The following is an 18,666-nucleotide window of genomic DNA, read 5'->3' as shown; positions in this document are numbered from 1 at the left end:
CTCAAGGGTAGGGCAGTAGCCTTGAGGAGATGAAGAGCTCAGAGACAACGCTGAGGCCCAGGAGCAGGGCAGTAGCCTTGAGCTGAAGAACTCAGGGACAGCGCCTAGCAGTTCGCCCGGCAGTTCGAGCCCCATAACCCACAAAAAAAAAAGTTAAAAATCAAACCAACAATGAGTAAAGATTATTACTCAATACATGATGCAGGACAATTCCATAAATTTTCTAAGAAACATTGGCAGACATATATTCCATCAAAATTCCAAATGAATCAAATACTTAAATAACATTAAGACAGTAAAACCTACTATAATGTACCATTATTAATCCTGGGTGAGAAGGAGAGGGTATCTTTTCAAAAACCCTAAAGTCAGAAGCCATCAAAGAAAAAGATTGCTATAAGGACATGGAAAGACTTAGAAAAAATCATATTAAGTGAAATAAGCCAGACCCAAAGAAACATAGGCTCCATGGTTTCCCTCATTTGTAATAATTAGTACACACCTAGGATTCTCCTAGCTGAGGATCATAATAGCTCAACAGCTATGTACATACGATCATAAAGAATGAGGTTAACGAATTGAACTCTAGGTTATGGAAAAAAGATGTTTACCTTTGTGATTGTTGTTCTTAATGTACTATGTGAAGTTATTTCTCTTTTCTTTCCACTTATGGCTAAATCTCATGTGGTTACTGTATCTGACTTTGTTACCTGTTATACTGTATATACACTTGTTTGTTTATTTGAAAAGGGGAAGGGAAGGGAAGGGGAAAAACAAGATGCCTGGGATGGGAGGGGACAGGGAAAGGAGGACGAAAACATGAAGAAGGAGTATCAAGGTTGGAGAAGTAATGTTCCCTCTACGTGACAAATGTAACTATAACCCCTCTATACATTATCCCAACAGTAAAATACAATGAAAAAAAAAAGAAAAAGATTGCTAAATTCACCTAAATAAAAGCAAAATATGTCTAACAGCAAAAGCAACAATAAAATAAACTAATGACATGTTTGGGATAAAGCTGTAACTTGTATCAGAAGTGGAGTTTTTTCACTCTTAATAAGTACTTCTACAGGGCCGGGAGTTTGACCTGATGGTAGAGTGCTTGCCTTACATGAACAAAGACCCGGGTTTGATTCCTTGGTACCACATAACGTAGGAAAAAGCTGGAAATGGTGCTGTGGCTCAAGTGGTAGAGCTCTAGCCTTAAGAAAGCCCAAGGACAGTGTTCAAGCCCTGAGTACAAGCCCCAGGACTGGTTAAAATAATAATAATAATAATAATAATAATAATAATAATAATAATAATAAGTACTTCCACAAATCAAAAGGAAAAAGACAACGCATTTTTAAGTCAAATGATAGGAAAAGGTGCTTCACAGAAATACAACATGAATGACTCAGACATGAACTTCACATGTTAAGAATATGTACGGCTGGGAATGTGGCTTAGTGGTGGAGTGCTTGCCTAGCATGCATGAAGCTTTGGGTTTGATTTCTCAGTTCCACATAAACAGAAAAGCCAGAAGAGGTGTTGTAGCTAAAGTGGTAGAGTGCTAGCCTTGAGCGAAAGAAGCTCAGGGCAAGCCCAAGCCAAGTTCAAGCCCTAGGACTGGCCAAAAAAAAGTGCTCATTTAAAAAATTTGTAAGGACTCAAAAAGGAAAAGAACGCTTTACACATTAGTGTGAAAAAAAGACCTTAAGAGTAAAACTGATATAATTTCCCTGGAAAACAATCGGGCAGTACTTACCTAAAGAATAATCACTGCTTTTCACTAAGCAATTCTATTTCTGGGACTATAGATGTATGTCCTAGACTCATTTTGAAGTTGGCTATTAACATTTTGTCATAGCTTTGCAGAGCAAACACTCTACTATTCAAGCCATGTCCCCAGCACCAATAAAACTTTATATCAAAGCCGGGCATGGAAGCTCACTCCTATAACCCTAGCAGATATCTGAGGATTGAGGTTCAAAGCCAGCCCAGGCACTAAAAAGTCCTTGAGACTCCAATTAAACACCAGAAAACCGCTGTGGCTCAAGAGGTAGGGTGCTAGCCAAGAGCTGAAGAGCTCAGGGACAATGCCCAGGCCCAGAGTTCAAGTCCCACTGACCAACACACACACACACACACACACACACACACACACACACACACACACACACACACACACACACACACACCCTTTATATCAATTCTGAATCATGCCTATAATCCTTGCTACACACACACACACACACTTTATATTAATTCTGAATCATGCCTATAATCCTTGCTATTCAGAAGTTGAATTCTGAGGCGCAAGCGGTAGAGTACTGACCTTGAACAAAAACGCTCAAATGGTGCTGTGGCTCAAGTGGTAGGGTTCTAGCCTTGAGAAAACCGAAGGACAGTTCTCAGGCCCTGAGCTCAAGCCCAGGATTGGCAAAAAAAAAAAAAAAAAAAAAAAGTGCAGAATAAACATTGAAAAGCAAATTAAACCAACAAAATAATATTTTCATTCCATCCACCATTGTATTTGATAGAAAATGGAATTAACGTGAAGCACTTCTATCTAATGTAGGCAAGTACATGATTAATCTGGTACTGCCTACCAACTGTTCTGCAACATAATTTGGCAACGATAGGTCACAGATATATGTTCACAGCTTACTTGCCTTGAGTACATAGAAGTGAAAAACAAACAAATCCTAGTTTTATGGCTCCTGAATTTTTAGAGTTAGACCATTTTCCTAATGCAAATAAAATGCAAACAGTGCTTTATTTTGCTTCCATGAGTCATATGATATTTTTGCATTAAAGGATTAGCAGTTAAGTATTCTCTGATGGCTAGTTCAGTGGCTCTGTAGTAAGAGCCTTGTCAGTCCTGGGGCTTAGGCTCGGCCTGGGCGTTATTCCTGAGCTCTTCAGTTCAAAGCTAGCACCCTACTCCTTGAGCCACAGCACTTCTGGTTTTCTAGAGATTAATTGGAGGTAAGAGTCTCACAGTCTTTAGTGCCCCGGTTGGCTTTGAACCTTGATCCTCAGATCTCAGCCTCCTGAGTAGCTAGGATTATAGGCGTGAGTCACTGCACCAGGCTTTAACTTTCTAACCCAATACTATACTTGTATTTTCTTCTGAATGAAGTTTTGATAAGGAAGAAATGGATAAAAGTTGTTACAAAATAATTTCTGATATCTAAATGAAAATCATCAGGTTTTTCTCTAGATGAGTATGATGTCCAACTCATTTTAACAATCAAACTTAGGAGTTACCACATACCTGAGTTGCTGAACTGCCAGTATCCTGGGACTGAGAATTAATAGTTGTAAGCACATCAGATGATTCTTGATGCTTCTTCTGGCCTTCTTTAAGTGGATTTGATTTTTTCAAATTTCGTCTTGATACAGGTATAATAGGTTTTAGGCGCTTCTTACTATGGACCTGTGCCGGTTCATCAGACTCCACACTATTCTTTGGACATATTAAAGACAAAAATCCCAGGGGTCTTCTACCAGGTCTAGAAATATAAAAATATTCAAGAATACCAAGTAAGACATATTCTTCTTTCATTTTTTTGTATTTGTGTGTGTGGGTACATGCATGCATGCATACACTGGGGCTACATTGGAGCTATATATCAGGGGCTGAAAACTATCCCTTATCCTTTTTTGCTTAAGGCCAAGACTTTACTAATGAGTCATGGATCCACTTCTGGCTTTTTGCTACTTAATTGGAAATTAAAAGTATCTCATGGACTTTCCCATCCAGGCTGACTTTGGATTCTCAGATCTCAGCTTTCTGAGTAGCCCAGATTACAGGCATGAGCCATTAGTGCACGGCTAAGACACATCCTTATACTGTCTTATTTCAATTTGTTTCCTTAATTTTATTTTCAGTACATAAAGATGGTGTTCTATGAAATTTAAATAATTGAAAAATTGATTACATAAAATTACTTAACATATACATGGCCTTTCTCTTAGTAGATTGCTAACATACACTAACTCCTAAAATTCATCATGTTAAAGTTTTAACATTGCTAATAAGCCAATAATTATTGATAACTCGGAAGATTTGTTTCTGGATTATGAAAAAAAAAAAACTGTGGAAAAAGTTGACTGTAGGCCTAAATTTCACCTATTTGTATAGAAAGGAGGCCATGGTTTACCTCACTGGTATGTTTCAGTGGAAGAAAATTATGTATTAATGGGAATTTAATAAAACAACTTCTAGCAGGAACCAGTGGCTCATGCCTATAATCCTAGCCACTCAGGAAGTAGAGATCTGAGGATCGCAGTTCAAAACCAGCCCAGGCAAGAAAGTCAATGAGACTCATCTCCAATTAACCACCAGAAAAACCACAAGTGATATTGTGGCTCAAAGTGGTAGTACACTAGCCATGAGCTGAAGAGCTCAAAGACAAGGACCAGGCCCAGAGTCCAAACCCCACAACCTACAAAAAAAAGTAAAAAAATAAAACAACTTCCAGTACTGTCTGACATCAGCTCTACATTCCCCATTATCTACATGTAGTGTCTAATACGACAAAATATAAAATAAATATAAAACTGAGGCCAGGAGTTTGGCCTAGTGCTTGCCTAGCATACATCAAGACCTACATACACATACCACATACACAGAAAAAGCCAGAAGTGGTGCTGTGGTTCAAGCGGTAGAGCTCTATCTAGCCTTGAAAAGTCCAAGGACAGTGCCCAGGCCCTGAGTTCAAGCCCCAGGACTGGCCAAAAAAAAAAAAAAAAAAAAAAAATCAAACAAATCACTATACTATATGCAAAAAAGGGTGCCAACCTTTCCAAGAATTATCTGTCTTAAATAGCTAAAGCTTAAATACATTTATTTCATGGAATATGTTTATCTAGAACACTACTATGTTTTCTTTGCCAAAATGTCTTTCCTTTACATTGTTGATAAAGGATATATTTATAAAACACCAACCTCGGCACTCAACTTACTCTATATTACATATATTCATCTAGATTGCACTTAATGAGTGACTAAAGGAGATACTTATTAAAGAGTTTCTCATGATACCTGGATAGTGGGGCTTTTGAAGGCAATGGTCCTTTATCTGTCTGTTCAGATTTAGAAGCAGTGTTAGTTCTTTCTTCTTTATCAGACACAATCACTTCATCTTGAGGCAACTCAACCATGCTCCTTTCTACACAAAGATCTCTTATACTGTCATGAGGAGACATGGTATTCTGAAAAGTTGGTTCAGGTTCTTCTCTTTGAGGTTCTTGAATTGTATGTGTGCTTCCAGAGGCAGGAGAAATGCCTTGCCCTTGGAAAGATGCCCCTTAAAAAAAAAAAGAGCAAATGGTAAACATGCCATTATATCAAAAGTAACAAACTCAAGTGCAGTATTTGAAGGGAAAAGAAAATTAGTATTCATTACAGACCTACTTTAAAAAGAGAAAGCTTCGTTATAATTAAGGGAGTTATTTGGATTTAGAATACCTAGTTAAAAGCTATGACGGGGGTGGGGAGGGAGATCTGGAAAGGAGAAAATCAAAGAAAAAACAAGGGAAGAGGTGACTGCTGGTGGGAATGTAAACTAGTACAGCCACTCTGGAAGGCCGTTTGGATGTTTCTTCAAAAAATGAAATAGACCCCACGATCCCGCCATTCTACCCTGAGCATTATAAACCCAGGATATGATAAGGACACCTGCTCAGCCATGTTCAACTCTGCACTATTTACAATAGCCAAGTGATGGAAACAACCCAGATGCCCTACTGCAGATGAATGGATATAAAAAATGTAGTGTGTGTGTGTGTGTGTGTGTGTGTGCATATATATATATATATATATATATAAATATATATATATATATATATATATATATAATGCAATTCTACATAGCCAACAGACAAGATAAAATAATGGTATTTGCTGGGAAGTGGGTGAAACAAATAATGTTGAGTGAGATAAATCAAGACCAAAGGAACAAAAGGCACATGGCCTCTTTATTTATTTATTTATTTATTTTTTGCCAGTCCTGGGCTTGAGCTCAGGGCCTGAGCACTGTCCTTGGACTTTCTCAAGGCTAGAGCTCTACCACTTGAGACTCAGCACCACTTCTGGCTTTTTTCTATGTATGTGGTACCGAGGTATCGAACCCGGGTCTTCATGCATGCTAGGCAAGCACTTTAACCACTAGGGCAAACTCCCGGCCCCCACATGGCCTCTTTAATATGTGGATATTATAGATCCAATCAGTACAAGAGCAATGACTCAATATTTGGACCCAAAGTTATGGACATGGTCTTGGAGATATAAACATAACTACATAGACATAAAAATCTATGATGGGCTACATAATCTATAGATATAATGTTTTATTATAGATTAATATGTATCTAAGACATATAAATCCTCAGCTTAATTTTAATTATGTATATAGAGATTCTCTTCTTGAATACTTGTTTATTAAACATGACACTTAAAATATGATATAAAAACCAAAGTTAGGGGCCGGGAGTTTGGCCTAGTGGTTAAAGTGCCTAGCATGCATGAAGACCCGGGTTTGATTCCTCGGTACCACATATGTAGAAAAAAGCCGGAAGTGGTGCTGAGGCTCAAGTGGTAGAGCTCTAGCCTTGAGAAATCCAAGGACAGTGCTCAGGCCCTGAGCTCAAGCCCAGGACTGGCAAAAAAAAATAATAATAATAATTGCCTTTATATTTAGATTCTAATTTGTAAAATGCAAATATTGAGCTATACAGCCAAATTTTTTCATTAACTACAAGATGAAAGGAGCTTCTTTTGGCTATAGATGTGCTAAGGTCTGAAACCTTAGAAAGAAAGAATTGTTCAAGGGTGGGGAGTTTGGCATAGTGGTAGAGGGTTTGCCTACCATGTACAAAGACCCGGGTTCAATTCCTCAATACCACATACACAGAAAAAACCAGAAGTGGTGCTATGGCTCAAGTGGTAGAGTTCTAGCCTTGAGAAAGCCAGTGCTCATGCCCTAAGTCCAAGTCCCAGAACTGGCCAAAAAAAAATTTTTTTTTTCATAACAAAAGAGAAAAGTGAAGCAGAATTCTACCTCAAGCTTGATCGAGATGCATCAGAACTATTTAGAAGAGAAAAAAAAGAATCAAAAGTTCCTAGCAAAATACAGCCGTGTAATGTTTAGTTCACTCACCAGTTTCCTCAGAAACATCCGATTCCTTTGAACACACCTGTTTGTAAAAAATGTTCAAATATATTTTAGAAATTCTCTTAGTAAATAAAATTAAAATTCAATTGTCCTCTTCCTTCCTTTCTTCCCTATAAAGAAAAGGGCCATATATCTTATAATAATTCAACCATTTATGAAAAGATATTGCTATTAGTATTTAAACTGATCTTGAGCACACTGAAAGAGGCAGAGCTGTCAAATACTAATTACCTCAGGCACAATTCTGCTATCAACTGAGCTAACACTAACACGAAGGGTAAGGGGTCAAATACTCAAATTTTTAAGTGTTTGGAGCCAGGAGCTTAAAAACGTTAAGCAGGTTCTCTACCACGACTGATGTTCCTCCCCAACACCTCAAATGAAATTAGTGCAAGCAGCAAGTCAACAGATTAATCAAGAGAAAATAATGTGTTCCTAGAATGCAAAGATTTATCATCATAAAATCTAGTCAATAGAGCTAAGGGGAAAAAATTGTATCTATTTATACTATTCACTTTTAGACAAAGTTTAACCCAATGTACTAGATTTAATTTTTTCCCCAGATAAAGTGTCAATATGCTGCCCAGACTGGTCTGGAACTTGTAGGGAATTGTGCTGTCCAATGTTACTGAATTTTGGTTTTCTTTCTTTCTGGTCCCTCTCACCTCAGTACTAGTTGAGCTTTTTTTTTTTGCTTGTGTGGTTTTAATTTAGAGCCTCATAATCTACTACTTTGTTTTTCACACAGGATCTCGTATTTTTGCCACAGTCTGCTCAAAAAGGAATATTCCTACCTATGTTTTTAATAACTTCCATTACAAGTATTTAACACCACACTGTTAGTTTTGTTGAGATATAGTCTTAGTAACATTTTTTTTGCCCAAGTAGACTTCTAATTGCAATTACCCTACCTCTATCTCTCATAGATTTTAGATAGAAGCCATCATACCCGTCATTTAACAACACTGAAGTACATCCATTATAGTTAGTAATAAGAAAAAGATACCAACTTTTAGCACTACTTTTAAACATTTCCAAAGTCCATGAGAATTTTCTCTCTAATTAACCACCAAAAAAGCCAGAAATGCAGTTTCGGCTCAATTGGTAAAGTGCCAGCTATGATTGAAAAACCCAAGCAAGGGCCAAAGGTCTGGAATTTAATCCCTAGTACCAATGCATGCGCCCTCCCTCCCCCCTCCTCTCTCCTTCCCTCCCTCTCTCTCTTTCATGCTCCTGAGTAGCTTAGAACTGTAGGTATGAATCATATGAATACACAATAGTATAGTTACAAATTTGAGTGGTATCACAAAAAGCAACAAGAGGCCGGGAGTTTGGCCTAGTGGTTAAAGTGCTTGCCTAGTATGCATGAAGACCTGGGTTCGATTCCTTGGTACCACATATATAGAAAAAGCTGGAAGTGGTGCTGAGGCTCGAGTGGTAGAGCTCCAGCCTTGAGAAAGTCCAAGGACAGTGCTCAGGCCCTGAGCTCAAGCCCAGGACTGGCAAAAAAAAAAAGCAACAAGAGTGCACTAGAAAAACTGTAAAAGTGAAGAGTGACCAAACCTACATAGTCAAGTTAGACTTACTTTCCATAAGAAGTAACTGAAAATGTTTGTAATGTTTCAGAAGGGAATGATTTAAAAGGGAGAACAAATGAAATGCCTTAGAACATGAAGAATTACAATATATTCACAAATTGAAAGATGACATGAAGCTACAAAGACAGATTTAGCACAAAATAAGACTAGAGACAGAAATGAAGCAGACCATAGAAGATCTGGTTTTATTCCTACGAGCAATGGACTTTATACCTAATTTTTCCTTCGTTTTTAATCTGTGTCTGTATTGGGGTTTGAACTCAAGTCTAAAGTTCTATCATGTGAGCCACAGCTCCACTTGGAGAAAAGGGTCTCACAAACTTTCCTGCCTAAGCTGGCTCTGAACTACAATTCTTGGATCTTCAACTCCTGAATTGCTAGGATTATCGGCATGAGGACCAGTACATTATAATGATGCTATCTATGAAGTACACATTAGAAACTGATTAAGAAAGGAAAGTGTTTCATGTACAGTCCCACAGCTATCAGGGAGCACAGCCAAGATCCAGATATACAAAATGCTTTTTGTCTATATTTAGGCACTGCCACAGAGTTAATCATTGATTTCCTGATTAATGAATATCAAACATTCACTTAGAATAGGTTCAAATAGTAATTCCAAACTGTGTTGGTACAGATTATTTATGATGAGAAAGGTCAGATTATACTGAAATACATGATATAAATCTATAAAAATGTCATAACATGATTATTTTATGTATCTATATAAAGATTTATAGACTCTGAATGAAATCATAGATTAGCTATGTTGTGATAGTGCCATCTCAGTTGCTTAATGATTCTCTAACTTACCTCAGAAGTATATTCTGACGGGAATGAACATTTTTTGGCAAGAGGAACATGATCACTTTCATCATATCTGCAATGAAATCTCTTCCTAGACACAAGATTCAAATTAGCAGGAGGCTTTGCAGAACCATCTCTTCCACAATTAGATAAACATGTGGCATCTTGAACAATGGGAGTTAATGGAAAATTCAAACTGCACAAGAAATAAATATATGTAAAACCAGGAAATTAGAAATTATTTAGTGAAATTCAAGCCCAAGCTCTGCCAATTAAAGTGTCAACAGAACCAAAATTGCAAAGTAGAAAACCAATGGCCATGAAAATAAAAATGATAGCTTGAGGTACATACGTACTCAAAGACCCACAACTTAAATTGCACAATATTGAATTAAATCTGAGATATTCATACAATATTTCTCTCATCTGTAAAGTTAAGTTTTCTTTTCTTTTCTTTGGTAGGGGGAGTTAGAGCTGGTCTTTTGAATACAGTGCCTCATGCTTGGTAGGAACTCTACCCCTTGAGCCAAATTCAAGTACTGAACTTTCAATCTAAAATATTCCTTTCTAATATATTAGGTTTATTTTCAACTTGATATGCAATTGCTTTAAATGAGATCACTTTAAATACAAGCTAATAATTCTAAAATAAAGAAGTCAAATGAAAATATCAACAATATATAAAAATGGAGGTGATATGAACAGACATAAAAAAGTATAATGAAACTCATTATTTTGTGACATTAATAAATACTAATGAAAAACTTTTAAAAGAAAGTTCTGTGAGGCTCTTTTTTTTTTTTTTTTTTTTTGGCCAGTTGTGGGGCTTGAACTCAGGACCTGAGCACTGTCATTGGACACTTTTTGCTCAAGGATAGTGCTCGGCCACTTGAGCCACAGCACCACTTCCAGGTTTTTCTGTGTATGTGGTATTGAGAAATCAAACCCAGGGCTTTATGCATGCTGGGGGAGCTCCCACTCCAGACCACACTCCCAGCCCCTGTGAGGCTCTTACCTCTAATTAGCCAAAACAAACAACCAAACAAAAAAGCTGGAACCTGTGGCAGGGAAGGGATAGAAAATCTGGAGAAAAGTGACAAAAGGAATAATATTGTCCAAAAAAAGAAGTAGATTAAAGACCAACAGTGTGGCCTCATGATGGAGTGATTATCATTAGAAGTGGTGCTAGCCTTGAGAAAGCCCAAGGACAGTGCCCAGCCCCTAAGTTCAAGCCCCAGGACTGGCAAAAGAAAAAAGAAAAAAAGAAAAGAAATGTATTCATTACCCAATTTATTAAACTATAACATCTCTATACAATGTTTTAATAACATATATATATGATTTTTTTCTTTGTTTTCAAAAGAAAAGCTGAAGGTAAAGCTGTGACTCAAGTATAGAATGCTAGTCTTGAATACAAAAAACAGGGATAGCATCCAGGCCCTGTGTTCAAACCCCAAAACTGACACACACACACACACACACACACACACACACACACACACACACAAATTTATTCTAGACATGTACCTATGGCTCACATCTGTAATCCTAGCTACTCAGGTGGCTGAAATCTTCAGGTTTATAGTTCAAAGTCAACTAGGGCAAAAAACTATTCCATCTCCAACATAACCAGGAAAAAAGTTGAGCAAGAAACTTGATTCAAATGGTAGAGATCCAGCTGAGCAAGCAAGCAAGCCAGGCAAATGCCTCTTTGGAGTTTAAACCCCAGTTACACCAAAAACATTGTAACAATGGCCCTACTACCAAAAGTGATCTATAAATCTAATTCAATCCTTATTTTAAAAAAAAATGCCGATGTATTCTTTACAGAAAAAGGAAAACACACCAAGCACTGATGGCTCATACCCGTAATCCTAACTACTCAGGAGGCTGAGATCTGAGGATCACAGTTCAAAAGCCAGCCCAGGCAGACAAATTCCATGAGGCTCTTATCTCCAATTAACCATCAGAAAACTAGAAGGGGCACTACAGCACAAAGTAGTAGAATGCTACTCTTGACAAAGAGTTCAGAGGCATTGTCCAGGCCCTGAGCTCAAGTCCTTCAACCCACAAAACAATGAAAGAAGAAAGGGGCAGGGGGGGGGGGGAGAGGGAAGGAAAGAAACAATCACAAGGGAAAGGGTGACACTGTCCAAAAGAAAGGTATCCTCTTTTTCTTTTCTTTTTTTTTTTTGGGGGGGGGGGCTTGAACTCTGAGCCTAGGCGCTGTCCCTCAGCCCTCCAGCTCAAAGTTATCACCCTATGTCAGGGCCTGGGAGTTGTCCCTGAGTTCTTTAGCTCAAGGCTATAAACCCCTTGAGCCACAGTCCCACTTCCCCTTTTTTGTTTTGTTTTTCCTAGTGATTAATTAGAGATAAGAGTCTCAAAGTCTTTAGAGGTCTTTAGTGCCCGGGCTGGCTTTGAACCATAATCCTCAGATCTCAGCCTTCTGAGTATCTAAGATTACAGGCGTGAGCTGCCATGCCTGGAAAGAAATGTACTTAATCTGACTTATGTAATCTCTCTGTACATCACCTTTATAATAACATTAAAAAAAAAGTTTAAGGGCCAGGAGAGTAGCCTAGTGGTAGAGTGCTTGCTCAGCATGCACGAAGCCCTAGGCCAGATTCCTTGATACCACATATACAGAACAAGCCAGAAGTACACTTTGGCTCATGTGGCAGAGCACTAACCATGCTTGGACTAGCAAAAAGAAGGAAGGAAAGAAGGAAGGGAGGGAGGAAAGGAGGGAGGGAGGGAGGGAGGAAGGAAGGGAAGGAGGAAGGTTAAAAAAAATTTTAAAGAAACAACAGACCAAGGAGACACTTAAAATATAAGAAAAATCTTCGCTAGTAGCTAGGATTATAGGCGTAAGCCACTGGCCCCGTTTCTAGTTATCTTTGGAGACAGAGTCTGGTGAACTTCTCTTCCTAGGCTAGCTTCAAACCACACCCCTCTAGATCTCAGCCCCTCAGGGAGCTAACATAGGCATAAGCCAACAACATAAGCATCATAATGAACTCTCCACCTAAAAACAATAATCGGTCTAAATTGTTCTTTACCTCAAGTCATTTCTTTCTTCAGTTTTCCCGGCCTTGACCAATATCGGGGCTGGTAGTAGAGTGCTTGGCATTGACTGCACAGAAGCACCAGCAAAGTCTTCTGCTTCACTCGTTGGGATTTCCACCAGAGTTAAAATGACTGCTTGTTCATCATCCCCGTCTTGATGTATATTCCCAAACAGATTCACTATAAAAGTTTAAAAATAATGAGAGCTCAGACTGGCAATCTGGCTTAGTGGTAGAGTGCTTGGCTAGCATGCATGAAGCCCAGAGTTCAATGCCTCAGTACCACATTCACAGAAAAAAACTTCCAGTGGTACTGTGACTCAAGTGGTAGAGTGCTAGCCTTGAGCAAAAGAAGTTCAGGGACAGTGCCCATGCTTTGAGTTCAAGCTCCAGGACTAATAATAACAATAACAATAATAATAATAAACAATAAACTAAGACACACAATAACACAAACCATTATTTCTTCTCAAAAAACCCAAAATATCATGACAACTTATCATAACCAAAAGACTGAATTTCATAAAGAGTAAGCATAAGTTATCACAGAAAGATTTGTTTTGCATTGTTTTCCCTTGAAATTAAAAACACCATCAACACTGAAGCAGACTGTCATACCTGCTAGATCTTGAGGACTGATTACATTTTCTTGTTGGACTTCTGGAATACAAGTTGGTGTACACTGCCATAAAAATTAAAAGAATAAGGCTTGAACGTTTTCCAGAAAACGTAATACATAGTAAAGTGATATTGTTTCAAAACTTATCTTAAATATACACAATTTTCCAAGTACTTGAAAGACTGTGCCAATAAACTGTTAAATGATTTGATGGAGTGATTATATTATTTTTATTATATACTATATCACTATATATATAGACACATATACATATATTATTTTAATAGGATGTGTCAGGATAGAAACTGATTCCCCACTCCTGGCACACCAGCTACTCCATAAGTAGGTGATATGTGGATGAAGATACACTTCACTTTATTCCCAGTATCCTTCCCTCAAATCTGTTTTCCATAATATATTGTAATCCATAATATCCTATTAATATTCTAATTCTCTAATCCTTAAAACTGCAAAACTTGGCTGGGAATTTGGCCTAGTGGTTAAAGTGCTTGCCTAGCATGCATGAAGACCCAGGTTCGATTCGTCGGTACCACATACATAGAAAAAAGCCAAAAGTGGTGCTGAGGCTCAAGTGGTAGAGCTCTAGCCTTGAGAAAGTCCAAGGACAGTGCTCAGGCCCTGAGCTCAAGCCCAGGACTGGCAAAAAAAAAAAACAGGTGGCTCACACCTGTAATCCTAGCTACTCAGTTGAGATCTAAGGGTCAAGGTTCAAAGCCAGCCCAGGCATTAAAGTCCCTGAGACTCTTATCTCCAGTTAACCACCAGAAAACTGAAAGTGGTACAGTGGCTCAAGGGGTAGGGTGGTAGGCTTAAACTGAAGAGCTCGGGGAAAATGCCCAGGCCCAGGGGTAGGGCTGCAGCCTTGGGCTGGAGAGCTCAGGAACAGCACCCAGGCCGAGCCCAAGCCCCATGACCCACAAAAAAAAAAAGCAAAACTTTCACTTTCATTTCTACATTTCAATGATGTTGATAATTGAACAGGCAAGATAGAGATATACTAATGGATACCAAAAGTATTGGATGACAAGTTGCTAGAACTCACTGGCCAAATTACTAATACAAAGAGAAAGGATGTCCTTATAATGAAGAAACTGGAAGGGCAAGGTCAAGCGATCAGTGATCACTCAACATCAGCAGTAACAGTAACTTGACCTGATGCAAAAAGGAAGAACAAAGCTTCTTGGTGGCTCACTAGAAGTAAAAATCCTACAGACTGTCCTGCTCAGGATGGTTTCAAACAGCAATCCTCAGATCTCAGGCTCCTGAGTAGCTAAAATTACAGTTTTGAGTCATAGGCACTCAGGATCTACATCAATTTTTTTTTTGTTGTTTTTTTTGTTTTTTGTTTTTGCCAGTCCTGGGCTTGAGCTCAGGGCTTGAGCACTGTCCTTGGACTTTCTCAAGGCTAGAGCTGTACCACTTGAGCCTTAGCACCACTTCCGGCTTTTTTCTATGTATGTGGTACCAAGGAATTGCATGCTAGGCAAGCACTTTAACCACTAGGCCAAACTCCCAGCCCCTTACACCAATTTTTTAATGCATGTTATTCTCCCTTTAGCCCTTCCTTAATTTATACTCAAGACCAAACATTTTCCCACCTAGAGAATGCTTCAAAGAAAATGTTAATGCCTTGGCCATATTCACAGATTAATATGACTAGGTAGAAGACAACTCCTGCAGAGCCTTGTTTATCTCAGCCACGTAGTGGCTCATGCCTGTAATCTTAGCTACTCTGGAGGCTTTGATCTGAGGATCGAGGTTCAAATCCAGCCAGGGCATTAAGGAAGACACTAAGGAACGTGAGAATCTTATCTCTAATTAACCACTAGAAAAGGGGAAGTGGGCCTGTGGCTCAAAGGGTAGGGCAGCTTGAGCTAAAGAGCTTAGGGACAGTGCCCAGACCCAGAGTTCAAGCTCCAAGACCCACAAAAAAAACAAAAAACAAAACAAAACAAGAAAACCTCTATCTCACTTGTCAAATTGAGTTTGACTATTCTTTCTCTACTCTATCCAGTACTTTATTCTTTTTTACCAGTCCTGGGGCTCAAACTCTGGGCTTGAAAATGTCTCTGAGCTTCTTTGAGTCATAGTACCACTTCTGACTTTTTTCTCTAACTGGAGGTAAAGAATCTCAAGGACTTTCCTGCCTAGACTGGCTTTGAATTGTGATCCTCAGATCTCATCCTCCTGAGCAGTTAAGATTAGAAACATGAGCCACAGGCACTCAGCCATAACATTCTTTTATTTTATTGTGTTATCCATGCTGGCTTCAAATTCCTGAACTCTGTGATCTTTCTGTCTCCCAAATAGCTAAGAAAACAGGCATATGCGATCACACCCAGTTCAACAACATTTTCTTGCTAAGACAATACTATAGGAAAAGTGGATCAGTGATGATCAGGAGCCAAGAAAAGGCAAAGAAACTATTTATTTAATAAAAATAAAAATAAAAAAAAGCAAGCTGTGTGCCAATAGCTCACATCTATAATCATAGCTACTCAGGAGACAGAGATCTGAGGATCACAGTTCAGAGAGAGCCCAGGCAGGAAAGTTATGACATTCATCTCCAACTAACCACCAGAAAACCAGAAGTAGCACAGTGGTAGAGTGCTAGCCTTGAGGAAAAAAGCTCAGGAAGGGGCCAGTTTAGCCTAGTGGTAGATTGCTTGCCTAGCTGCACTAGGACCCAGGAATTCGATTCCTTGGTACCACATACATAGAAAAAAGCTGGAAGTGGTGCTGTGGCTCAAGTGGTAGAGTGCTAGCTTTGAGGAAAAACCCAAGGACTGTGCTCAGGCCCTGAGTTCAAGCCCCATGACTGGGGTTAGGGGGAGCAACCTCTTCAAATTTTGCCCAGCACAAGGAGTACATCAGTACTCCTTGATGTACTCTGAACATTACAAAAACCTCATGTGAGCTGGGCACAGTGGCTCACACCTGTAATCCTAGCTACTCAAGAGGCTGAGATCTGAGGGTCGTGGTTGAAAGCCAGCCTGGAGTTCTAAAAACCAAGAAACTCTTATCTCCAATTAACTACTAGAAAACCAGAAGTGGAGCTGTGGCTCAAGAGGTAGGGTGGAGCCTTGAGTTGAAAAACTCAGGCCCAAGCCCAGAGTCCATGCCCCACAACCAACCAAAAAAGAAAAAAAGAAAAAAAAAAAAAAAAAAAAAAAACACCTGGGGAATTATTGAGGTGCTAGGCTATTCGAGGATTGTTTGCAATAGTCTGAACACTGGCACAAACATGTTAAACTACAAAGGACAAAGTCTATTGTATATAAATCATACTTTAATTTTTATTGTAAAATGGGGGGAAAAAAATCTTCTGGTTATAGTCTGTATTCTTTTACCTCTGGTGCATGAAATGTAATCACGCTTTCTCCAGTAGAGTCCTTTCTCAAGGTCTCTTCCATAGAACCCTCATCAAGACCATAAGTGGAACCAAGTGTGTGAGGAACTGCCTCAGGAGAAACAACTGAAGTAACCGACAGAACCTGAGCCACCTCAGCTCTCTCTTCTTCCTCTTCATTTCTGAAAAAGAATTTCATTATTGGAAATCAGAAAACCAGGGAATTATCTTTAGAACTATATGCATCTGAGATTATATAATTTATCAGGTTTTGGGGTTTTCTGTTTGTTTTTTTGCTGTCCTGGGGCTTGAACTCAGGGCCTGGGCACTGTCCTTGGATACATTTTACTCAAGACTCGCTCTCTACAACTTGAGCCACAGCACCACTTCAGGCTTTTCCTGTATATATGGTACCCAGGAATCCAACCCCAGGGCTTCGTGCATGCTAAGTGAGCACTACCACTAGGCTATGCTCTGGGCCCCAATTGATCAGTTTTTAATCTATTTTTTGTCAATCAAGGGGCATGAACTCAGGGCCTGGGAGCTGTCCCTGAGCATTTTTGCTAATGGTTAGTGCTCTACCACTTAAAGGCACAGCTCCACTTTGGGTTTTTAGATGGGTAATTGGATTTAAGAGTCTTGTGGTCTTTCCTGCCTAGATCTTCAAACCAAGATCCTCAGATCTTAGCCATCTGAGTAGTTAGGATTAAAGGCATGGACCACCAGAGCCCACGGTTTTCAGTCTTATGGTTAAAGCTGTAAAGTTATAGTTATAGTAAAACTGAATGTCAATAAATCGTTTTGATTTTTACCTTTTTGTTAGGTTTGCTTCTAGTGGAATATTGGTCCCTTGGGCACCATGGATACTTGTCAGTTGGTTCTGTTCCTTATTCTCTGCTGCTGTAAATGGCCCAAGGGTTTTATCTTCTAATTCTGTTGCTTTGGAAACATTTTGCTCAGTTTCTTAAATAAAAAATACATGTAAGAAATTGTTCAAAAATAAATTTCGGATATACTACAGTTAAAATATGTGTACGTTAAAAATATATTCTCTTGAAAAAAGACAGGTTGCTATATGTGACTCCTTCCAAACATCTCTTAATCCAAAAGTCAAGTAATTCACATAGCAAAAGAATGGTCCTTGCCAAGAAGATTTTTCAATATAAGAGAGAAGAGTAATAAACCCTGTACTACATATATTTCACTCCTGACTACCAAAGCAACTGTATTCCCACTTTCTGATAACAGTGATATGGTACCATAATTAAATATGGTATTATAATTTTAGCTGGGTGCGGTGGCTCATGCCTGTAATCCTAGCTACTCAATCTGAGGATTGAGGTTCAAAGCCAGCCCAGGCACTAAAGATCATGAGCCTCTTCAATCAACCACCAAAAAAATTAAAGTGCCGCTGTGGCTTAAGGGATAGGGTAGTAGCCTTGAGCTGAAGAGCTTAGGGACAGCACCCAGGCCCAGAGTTCAAGCCCCACACTGGACAAAAATATGTGTGTGTGTGTGGTGCATATATATATATTAGAGAGAGACTATACATATATACATATATATATATATATATTACTATAAATTTAAAGTTCCATCCAAAAAAGCCTAGAAGCAACTATATTTGAAATCTGGATAGATCTATATTTAGATCTTAGAGAAAAAAAAAAAAAAAACATTACTGAGGGCTAGGAGTTTAACCGAGTGGTAGAGTACTTGCCTAGCATGCACAAAGACCTGGGTTCAATTCCTCAGTACCACATACATAGAAAAGCCAGAAATGGTGCTGTAGCTCAAGTGGTAGAGTGCTAGTCTTGAGGAAAAAGCCCAAGGACAGTGCTCAGGCCCTGAGTTCAAGCCCTAGGACTGACAAAATAATAATAATGATGATGATGATGATGGTGAAGGGACAGCACCCAGACTTCAAGTTTAAACTCTAGTACCAGCACAAAAAATTAATGAATACGGGGCTGGGAGTTTGGCCTAGTGGTTAAAGTGCTTGCCTAGCATGCATGAACACCAGGGTTCGATTCCTCAG

The 18,666-nt window shown here is 38.9% G+C and overlaps 1 protein-coding gene across 5 annotated transcripts in view; it reads right to left on the bottom strand.

Annotated features, from left to right (window-relative positions):
* Bdp1 (BDP1 general transcription factor IIIB subunit) overlaps positions 1-18,666 on the bottom strand; it is a 97,155-nt gene that overhangs the window by 4,213 nt on the left and 74,276 nt on the right. For 4 of the 5 annotated variants that reach the window (XM_090331801.1, XM_090331797.1, XM_090331798.1 and 1 more), the window contains exons 31-38: positions 17,441-17,591; positions 16,630-16,810; positions 13,258-13,321; positions 12,634-12,820; positions 9,578-9,767; positions 7,152-7,188; positions 5,036-5,300; positions 3,263-3,500 (exon numbers count right to left, since the gene is read on the bottom strand). In XM_090331801.1, the coding sequence (XP_090187927.1) occupies positions 3,263-3,500; positions 5,036-5,300; positions 7,152-7,188; positions 9,578-9,767; positions 12,634-12,820; positions 13,258-13,321; positions 16,630-16,810; positions 17,441-17,591 (1,313 nt within the window). Of the gene's footprint in view, positions 1-3,262; positions 3,501-5,035; positions 5,301-7,151; positions 7,189-9,577; positions 9,768-12,633; positions 12,821-13,257; positions 13,322-16,629; positions 16,811-17,440; positions 17,592-18,666 lie in introns of those variants that run through there. The other variant, XM_090331802.1, reaches the window with a different exon arrangement.

This window comes from Megascapheus bottae, chromosome 4, assembly GCF_031878675.1.
Source record: "Megascapheus bottae isolate mThoBot1 chromosome 4, mThoBot2.hap1, whole genome shotgun sequence".
Taxonomy (NCBI): Eukaryota; Metazoa; Chordata; class Mammalia; order Rodentia; family Geomyidae; genus Megascapheus; species Megascapheus bottae.
The sequence above is the reverse complement of the archived record's forward strand: the minus strand, read 5'-3'. Positions and strand labels throughout refer to the sequence as shown.